The sequence below is a fragment of the Elephantulus edwardii genome, unplaced genomic scaffold (genome assembly GCF_000299155.1).
Source record: "Elephantulus edwardii isolate Elephantulus edwardi_28Jun2011 unplaced genomic scaffold, EleEdw1.0 scaffold00236, whole genome shotgun sequence".
Taxonomy (NCBI): domain Eukaryota; kingdom Metazoa; phylum Chordata; class Mammalia; order Macroscelidea; family Macroscelididae; genus Elephantulus; species Elephantulus edwardii.
The window spans coordinates 2,188,681-2,198,546 of NW_006399986.1; the positions used below are offsets into that span (position 1 = coordinate 2,188,681).

Consider the following 9,866-nt stretch of genomic DNA (forward strand, 5'->3'; position numbering starts at 1 on the left):
TCTCTCCCCCATAGACTTCAATGCCGTAAACATATTTCATCCAGTTTTTCTCAGTCTTACCCCCACCCCAATGCCAGCCTCATTCTACAACAGTGGCGGTTTAATCTATTTTTACAGGAAGGATGTGTGTATTAAAGGGGGAGTAAGTTAGGCAGAGTAGATGATTGGTTAAAAGGCAAGAAATAATAGGCTCTAGGCCTGTGGGCGCTGCCTGAGGGATTAGATACTCTTCTGAGATTGGAACTGAGTGTCTTTAAGGGTGAAATGGACAGGGGTATGGTACTTTGCTACAGATGGTGTAGACGTGTATCAGACAACAGGGTTGACAGTAGATGGAGGAAAAGGAGAGGGTGTTGCAGACTTAGAGTGGGGTTGTTGGAGGAGTAGGAGAAAAATAGAATATCCAGCGAGGTCAGGGTGTGCTGATGGGGCCTTATAGGGGATGAAAGTGGAGAGTGGTGTGGAGTTTAGTGAGTATTTCCCTGCCTGGAAGAGGAGTGGAACATAAGGGCAGGAGAAGGAAGGAATAGAAGGAAAATGTGTGTAGGGAACAGTGGAATTGAAGAGTAACCCAGGATCTGGAAACTTTTCCATCATTCCCCGCAAGCGAGTCTTGGAAGGGTCCCAGAAACTCAGCAGAGCAGAGCAGGTTGCCCTGGTATTAGTCAGGAAGTATACTAGCCCACCTGCCACCCAAAAGGTTACCTTTGGCTCAGATGAAGAGATGGTAGTCACCGGGGGTCCATTCCAGTGCACCTTCAGTCTTGAGCAAGGCCTCAATGAGATCCGAGTAGGAAGGTTTGGCCAGCTCAGGAAGGGATGAGGCCGTCCTTGCTGAGTCCACCTGGCTTCCAGCAGGGCCCTCCGCAGAGGGGGCACGGCCAGGGTGGCTTTCCAGGACTAGGGCAGTGCTTAGACCAGTGGCCTTCATTGCTGCACTTGGAACAGGCAGCAGGGTGGGTCAGTCACCAGCAGATCTTCTGGTAGAGCTACGGACACACGCATCTGTATGTAGGGCCCCTGATGAGGGGGGCATGCGTCTGAAACACTGCCTGCTTTTATCATTTACTTATTTATAATGATTACTAAAAACTTTAAAGGGTATATTGTGAAGCTTTTGTTGTAGGATTTGAGGACTATGGTCAAGCTTCTAAAGCTTGTGCCATATAATCGGGTGGATTGGGAGAGAAACTGGAGAGTTAACATAGTTCCTTCTGGGCTAGCTGGGTCTCGGTTGGTATTCTTTCTCATGGCTTCAGTTAAGCAAGAGAGAAAGAGGGCTGGGTTTCTATGAGGATCATGAGTAATTTTTTTTTTATTAAATTTTATTAGTTTTAATGAACATTTACAGGGATTTTGGGTTTTCATTCCTTCATTGCTGCACCATTCTCTCTACCCTCCTCCCCAGTTTGTTCTTCTTCCCCGCCATCCGAATGTCTGTTTTAATTGTCCAATTGCCACAGTGCTTGTCAAAGTCAGTTCTGATTAATCTCCTTTGTCGGTATGTCCTTTGCCATTCCCTATCACTCCTCCCTGAGAGAGACTTCACCCTGAGTCATAAGGAAAAGGGGATGGCGTATTCTCTTAGCTACTTCCTGCTGAAAAGGGACGCTGTGGGTTTCAGGGTGAAGATCTTCTCTCACTACTCTAAAGGGCCCCTTTGGCAGTAAGAAACACATAGACTATTATGGAGATTGATTTTGAAATTTAGATGCACTCTTATTGATTGTGCTTGGCCATACATGTTCATATCCTTGAAGATGTATCATGGGGGTGTTGCAACCTAGAAGACACAAATTTGACTAACAAGTTATAAGTACATGAGTCAAAAATTATGGAAAAGTAAAAGAAAGGATTCTTTCATTGTTTTACAAACCCTCCCCCAGGTCCCCTCCACCATGTAGCCCTCACTCTAGACTCCTGTGATGACAGAAGTACCTAGTCATATATCATGAGTAATTTTTGAATGCTTTTATTTTACCGCTTTGTGGACACCCTTTTTAAAATTTTTTTTATTTTACATTGGTTTGCATACAAAGTTCGTATACATTGTGTTTCGCTCTGTCCTTCATTAACATGTTTCATACACTCATTATCATTCATTTTGTTTTATAAAATCAATCACTGTTAAACTATGCCCACCAACACCCTGTCTTTCCAGATTTCTGCTGGATCTTTCCCATTTCCTTTACCCTCCCAACTCCACCTGCCAAACTGTGCAACTTTATGATTTCCCCCGCCCATCCTCACCCCTCTTTCCCCACCTCTTCCTCCCTTGGACTCCCATACGTGTTTTACTAGTTACCCTGTGGACACCCTTTTTAAGTCTTGCAATGAGGCACACGCTCATGTGGTCCCGATGATGGCGTCCAGGAGTCCTGTCCTAGTAATCCCAATGGGGGTCCTGGTTAGGACTGCTCCTGCATCGGTATGCGGGGTAGGAGCCTGGTGATGAATCCTGTCAGCGTGCGTCTGAGCTAGAGTCCAGATACAATCTTGATTCTCTGGGGTGAGGGTGGAAGAAAGGATAACACGGAGGTCATGCCAGTTAGTTCATAAGACTGGATGTTTTGGGGCTGTTGTTATTATTAGGTATGGTTGCGTCAAATCTGACTCGCAGCAACTCAGTGAACAAATGATCTGCACCTTGTTCTATCCTGTGCCGTCCTCACACTTCCTAGCACACGAGAGCCCACTGCAGCAGTCACTATATCATTCCACCTCGTTGAGGGTCTTCCTCTCCTTCGCCAACCCTCTACACTTCCCAGCATCGTGTCCTTCTAGCACCTCCTAGCAGTGTGCCCACAGTATGTGAAGCAGGCTTCATCATTCGTGCCTCCAAAGAGCGCTCTGCCTGCCCTTTTTCCAAGACATATCTGTTTGTTCTCTTTGTTGTCCATGGGATGTTCAGGGCTCTTCTCCAACACCACAGCTCAAAGGTGTCAATTCTTTTCCTGTCATCCTTATTCATTGTCTAACTTTCAGATGCATAGCAAGTAATCGGAAGGACTGTGGCCTAAATCAAAACGCACCTTAGTACTCAAATTGACATCATTATTCCTCAGTAATTTGGAGAGATCCCTAAATGCAGAGTTTCCCAGTTAAATGTGACTCCTTATTTCCTGACTGCTGGTACCAAGGGTGTTAATTCATCATGATGCTGCCTATCGGTTCAGTGGGATGAGGTCTAAAATTATAAGAGGGAAGGTTTTCTGGAAATGAGTCAAGTTTTTGGTTAATATGAGAGTTTAGTAAAACCCAAAGGAACAAGAATATTCACAAAGCCTTCTGTTCCTGCTATTTCCTGAAGGGGGCACTCTAACACAGGCACTGAAGTGGGACTTGGGCCAAAGATCACACCTGAGCAGGTGGGGGCAGGAAAAGAGAACGAAGCCACAGAAAGCTGGAAAAGGCAGTTTGACACCAACTCTAGTAGTGCTGTTGTTGTTGTTGTCAAATAGTCTGTGACTCATAGCGACCCTATGTACAACAGCCCTAAACCCTGCTCTATCCTGTGCTAATCTTAGTGTCTCCGACACACCTACCCCCATTACCCTAGTCACTGAGTCAATGCACCTCATAGAGGGTCTTCCTCTCCTGCTCTGTCCCTCCACCCTCCCAAGCATGACGTTCCTCTCCAAGGACTGATCCCTCCTTGCAACATCCCTCCTTGTCAGATGAAGCCTCAGAATCTTTGCCTCCAAGGATCAGCATGGTTTAACCTTCTTTAGGATGAACCTGTTTGTTTTCTTAGCAGTCCACTGTATATTCAATACTCCTCCCAACACCACAGCTCAAAGGCATCCATTCTCCTTCTGTTCTCCCTAGTCATTGACTAACTCTCTGACACATAACAAGTGATTGCAAAGACCATGGCCTGTATCAGGTGCACCTTAGTCTCCAGAGTGACACCATTGCCCTTCAGTACTTTGGAGAGTTCCCTAACAGTAGACTTTCCCATCGCAATAAGTCTTTTCATTTCCTGGCTTCTGGTGCCAAACTGTGAACAATTTCAATCTCTTCACCATTTGTCCTGATTCTGCCAGTTGACCTAATGGGAGAATCTTTGTCTTCTTGATATTGAGCTTCAATCCATATTGAAGGCTGCAGTCCTTGACCTTCTGTAGCAAGCGATTCAGGTCCTCCTCAGTTTCAGCAAGCAGGGTTGTGTCATCTGCATAACACAGACTGTTGATGAGTCTTCCACCAATCCTGATGCCACACTTCTCCTCATAGAGCCCAGCCTCCTGGATAATCTATTCTGCATACAGGTTGAAAAGGTATGGAGTAGATAACTTTATTCTCTGAATATAAGTGATTGAACTTCTCAGATGCAGACTCTCTAGAACTTCGTGTTAAATTCTGTTTATTGTAAATATTGATGGTGAACTGGTGTTTGTCCATGTGTGCCTTCTTCTAGGAACCTGTTACGTTCGAGGATGTGAGTGTGGACTTTACAGAGGCAGAATGGAAGACACTGAGCTCTGAGCAGAAGAACCTGCACAAAGAAGTGATGCTGGAGATGTACGGGAATCTTCTGTCCTTAGGTGACTCTCGGCTGCTCTCTCTTCTTCCACAATTCAGTAGATACGCATTGCAGTCCAAATATGGGGAGAGGACCCAATGGTTATGGTTTTGGCTGCTAACAAAAATAGGGGGATTTGGACTTTTCTGCCAATTCATGGTAGACCAATTCATGTATTGACCTCTCTAAAGCATTACAGAGTTAGAATTCCCAGAGGTAGTACTCCGGTATCATATAGTGTTACTAGGTAAGTCAATCAACATTTTAGCAAATTTTTTTCCACGTGTTGAAAATTGTCTTCTCTGAATTATTGCTCTGAATATAGCTGTTTTAGTATCATCCATTTACATCCAAATTCTCAACCTGTGTCGTCGAGAGGATTTGAAAGCCAGGTACACTGAAGAGGGGAGACATGGCCGACATGCTTTCTTTTTATAATTTTTTTTAAATTTTTATTGTATTATTTTTACCGTGTACCGTCAAATCAGATCTGACTGGTACAGGAGGAGGTTGCCCCCTCCTTCTCCAGCAGAGCGTCTGGTGGATTTGAACCGCTGACATGCTTTCTGATTGTGATTCTTAACTGTAGTTTTTGAATCTTGATCCTGAGTTGTATCCTTTTCCTTCCTAATATGTCACTTAATTGTGTGTAGATTATGTGAATATTATGTGATTTTTGCAACTACTTATTGAGTGCAGGACAGAATCAGAGAGTCCTATGGACAGTCCTATGATGGATCATGTCAAAGCTGCCATGTAGGAGGGCGAGTGAAAGTGTCTCGAACCTTAAGCTCTTGAGCATAAGTATTAGGCTGGTTGTGAGAGTTACTGCCCTGAAGCTGAGTAAGTTCAGGTGCTACTCTTACACCATTTCAGACTTAAATCTTGCCTCCAACATTTGTATATCAGACCGTGAGTCACTGTTTTTGCCTCCGTCAGAAAGGATATTTTCAAGGACCTCATGAAACTTTTATTTTCTTGTAGTTGAAAATTATTGTGAGTTATGCCAGTGTGTCTGACTTAAAAGGTCTTAGTACAAAAAAAGGCCAATATCAATAAGTACTATTTAAAAGGAAGAAGCAGTGTCTGAGGCTTACTTGTGAACTTTCCAGTTTGACTGACTTGCTGGAGATATTTTCTTTTGTTAGTTATGTGGATAATTTAAAAAACCTGGTTTCCCTGCTGTTGATTTTTATTCCTACTCATAGTTACCCTTTAGAATAGTATAGTTGCACAGTTTGGAATAGAAGGTTGTAAATCTGAATGAAATCACACCATACATTTCTCCTTTTGCCAACTAGTTAGAGTCATGCCACTAACCTTCTATAAGAAGCCAAACACTTAAATGGTATAATACTAGCACTTCTTTTTATTATAGTATAATATATACCTTTAAAACAGTATTAATATAAATTTTCTTTAATATACAATAAAATTGTTTTACTTTCCATCATGTCCATTTTGACCCATGTGTACACACTAGAAATGCTCCATAGAATAACAGATTTTTAAATTTTTTTTTGGTTGTAGATCCCTATGTCTATCTTAAAATCCATCAAGCTGTTGACTCTTACGGAATCCCTTCACTTTTTTTGCCAATCGGGGACTCCAGCCATGAGAGACTGTCTTTTGTAAAAGAAGGGAGAGAACTCAGGCAGGCTCAATTTTCTAATTGAAAACTTTCTCTCCTTAGCAGAACCAAAGCCACACATTTCCACCTGTTTCTCTTGCCTTCTGGCTTCCTGCTGTCAGAAGTTCCTCAGCCAACATGTTCTACAGTTCTTCCCAGGCTTCTGTGCAGGACATCACGTCCACCAAGGAGAATCCAACCCAGGTCCTCAGATGCAACAAGAAGCACAGGGTCCTGCTGAGATCTGTTGGAGTGAAAACACAGAATCTGAAAGTAGAGAAAAGCACACAGATGGAGGGACATGGGAGAGACCGAATTCAAAGAGATTTTCCAGACCACCAATGATGCAATCTGTCATCTCTCGAGAAAACAACACAGGGCTTGCTCTAGAGCCCACCTTTGTCCAAAGGATAAACTTTGTGGAAACAGAACAAAGGTGGAAGGAATTAGAATCCACAAGATTTGAAGGAATCAAATATGGAGAAGAAGCTCTAGACCATGAACTAAAATTAGCCCTCACCACAAACCTGAGGCCTCTATTCCTGGAGAAGCCACACATTTTCACAGAGTGTGGGAAGGGGTTTACCCAACACTCCACCCTCAACACACAGCAGAGCACACACTTGGGAGAGAAGACTTATATTTGCAAAGAGTGTGGTAAAGGCTTTAAGCACAAGTCACATCTCATCATACACCAGAGGATACACTCGGCGGTGAAGCCTTATGTTTGCCAGGAGTGTGGGCGAGCCTTTTCTCATAAATCGAATCTCATAAGACACCAGAGCACACACTCAGGGGTGAAGCCTTATGTTTGCAATGAGTGTATGCGACGCTTTGCCCATAAATCAAATCTGATAAGACACCACAGCACACACTCAGGGGTGAAGCCTTATGTTTGCAATGAGTGTATGCAAGACTTTGCCCACAAATCAAGTCTCATAAGACACCAGAGGACACACTCAAGGGAGAAGCCTTATACTTGCAAGGAGTGTGGACGAGGCTTTACTCAGAAGTCCTATCTCATCACACACCAGAGGACACACTCAGGGGAGAAGCCTTATGTTTGCAAGGAGTGTGGGCGAGGCTTTACTCAGAAGTCAAATCTCATTACACACCTGAGGATACACTCAGGGGAGAAGCCATATGTTTGCAAGGTGTGCATGCGAGTCTTTGCTCAGAATTCGTATCTCATAAAACACCAGAGGAGACACTCAGGGGTGAAGTCTTATGTTTGCAAGGAGTGTATGCAAGGCTTTGCCGAGAAGCCAGATTTCATAAGACATCAGAGGACACACTCGGGAGAAGCCTTATATTTGCAAGGAGTGTGGGCGAGGGTTTACCCAGAAGTCAATTCTCATCCCCCACCAGAGGACACACTCAGGGGAGAAGCCTTATGTTTGCAAGGAGTGTATGCGAGGCTTTGCCCATAAGTCAGATTTTAGAAGACACCAGCGGACACATGCAGGGTTGAAGCCTTATGTTTGCAAGGGGTGTATGCGAGGCTTTACCCAGAAGTCCTACCTTATCACACATCAAAGGACACACTCAGGAGTGAAACCATTTGTTTGCAAGGAGTGTGGGCAAGCATTTACCCAGAAGTCATATCTCATCATACACCAGAGGACACATTCAGGGGAGAAGCCTTATGTTTGCAAGGAATGTGGACAAGGCTTTTCTCAGAAGTCAAACCTCATTACCCACCAGAGGATACACTCAGGGGAGAAGCCTTATGTTTGCAAGGAGTGTGGGCAAGGCTTTACACATAAGTCAGGTCTCATCAGACATCAGAGGACACATGTAGGCATGTTGCACCTCTCTGACCAGCAGGAAAGTGCCTGGCGATGGAATGCACTAAAGACTTTAGTCAGTCCCGAGGTAAGGGGAGAGGAACTCATGGTTTAGTGTCCTCTTGACTGTATTCCTCATAGCTTTTATTTAAGAAGTTTTACGAGCTGAAAAGAATTTTGACCAGAGTCACAAGAGAAGATGTTACTTACCATTTCTTATTTTATTTGCTAATCCTTCCTATTAAGAAGGCCATGTCCATAGCTGAAATTTTGAGATAGCGAGAGAATGTTTTCTCTGAGATAAACACACATTGTTAAGGCAGAACACTGCCATCTACTCAATAACTTAACATTATTGTTCTCTTGAACAATTCAACATTTTCATTTAATGTTTTCCTTGAATTTCCAGTGTGCACTCAATAGAGTTTTTTTCTGTTTACATTATTTCAATTCAAGCAACCCTGAATCTGGTTAGCTTATCCCTGAGATCTCCCCCTGCTTATTTTTCTTCTATGGCTTCTTCCATCTATGGCTTCTTCTAGCCACATGAACCAGACTTAATGTTTTTCATGCTTCATCTGCAGGCATTTCAGGGCAGTTACAGTTTTCCAGATTACTAGAATTAAAAGCAGACCAATCAAACCCATTCTTCCAACCAGAGCCCATCTTTTATGTGTTACTCCAGTTACCCAGTTAGCTGGATTTCAGAACTGAAAAGAAGTTTGCACATCTTTTTTTTTTGTTTGCACATCTTTTAACACTTTTGTTTTTAAGTGTTGCTGAATAATTTGGATTTGCAATTCTTGTGTCAAGGAGGTAACTTCCTGGATTTGTTTGAAAACTTGTCATCTTCTTTTCATTTTTTTTCCCCCAGTTATTTTGAGAACTGTTATAAGGAAGAGAAGTAACACAAATATGTTCATGTTGCCAATCATGTTTTCAAATAGCTTCATGTTATTAAAGCTTGTTTTTGTCTTCAAGCCACAATTGTCTCTAGAGCCTACAACTGGTTTTGAATTCCTTTATCAATATCAATTTATTTAATCATGGCTTGAATAGTAGTAGCCAAAACATACTCTACTACTTCAGCAATAGGTATAGATTCTGTTAAAGCTATTTCTACAATAGTGGCAGTATCTGTCAATAATTGCAGGTATAAGAAAAGCACTAAGAGTAATTAAGTATCTCTAGGGCATAAGAGCTCCTTTTTGGTTCCATCAGTTGTCGTTTTTAAGGCCTCTTATAAGGTACATAATTCAGAAGGTTCCTGCCAGGGTCAAGTGAGATTAACAGGAACCCAGACCTCTGCCATTCTTCTTAGAGGCATAATCATGACATTTTGTTGGATTATATTTTGATAAAATAATATACCAAGCAGTAGAAGACACAGTAACTTCATAACTGGTGTTCTCCTTTTCAATTGTTAGAGATTCAGAAGACATTAATTAAACAAAGGGAAGTGGCACACATACCATGACTTCTTGGGAAATATTTTTGTGTAAGATTTAAATTATAAGCAGAATTCTGATAAAAATAATGGCCATGGAATAAATTTCTTTGAAAGAAAGGGAAGTCCTAGTCTCCATAAGTTCATATGCCAGGAACTGTGTGTGCTTTGCGATTTCATTCCTAAAACAGGTCCAGACAAAGCTGCACTTCACCAAGATAGTCATTTGAAGGAGAATGAAAAACGTTATGATTGTGGGAATGCAAAGTTCCAGTGGGTGCCCACTTCGCCAAATCAAAATCCATATAAATTTGACTTGTACGTACTTGCATTTTCCAAGGGATCCACTGGATAGAATTTAAAAAGTATCTGTACCTTTCTTTGATATCACTTCTAGGAATATTGGGAACCATTAACTTGGCCACATGGCAATCAGGTCAAGACTGGTAATATGTTCTTGAATGGTAAACTGTACCC

General features: G+C 42.5%; 1 protein-coding gene across 1 annotated transcript in view; it reads left to right on the top strand.

The window, feature by feature from the left end:
* The window catches only part of LOC102860733 (histone-lysine N-methyltransferase PRDM9-like), a 25,089-nt gene extending 15,470 nt beyond the window's left edge, over nt 1-9,619 (top strand). The window contains exons 4-6 of the mRNA XM_006898709.1: nt 6,854-7,309; nt 7,644-8,030; nt 9,581-9,619. Coding sequence (XP_006898771.1) covers nt 6,854-7,309; nt 7,644-8,030; nt 9,581-9,619 — 882 coding nt within the window. The remainder of the gene's footprint in view (nt 1-6,853; nt 7,310-7,643; nt 8,031-9,580) is intronic.
* Nucleotides 9,620-9,866: the final 247 nt, after the last annotated feature.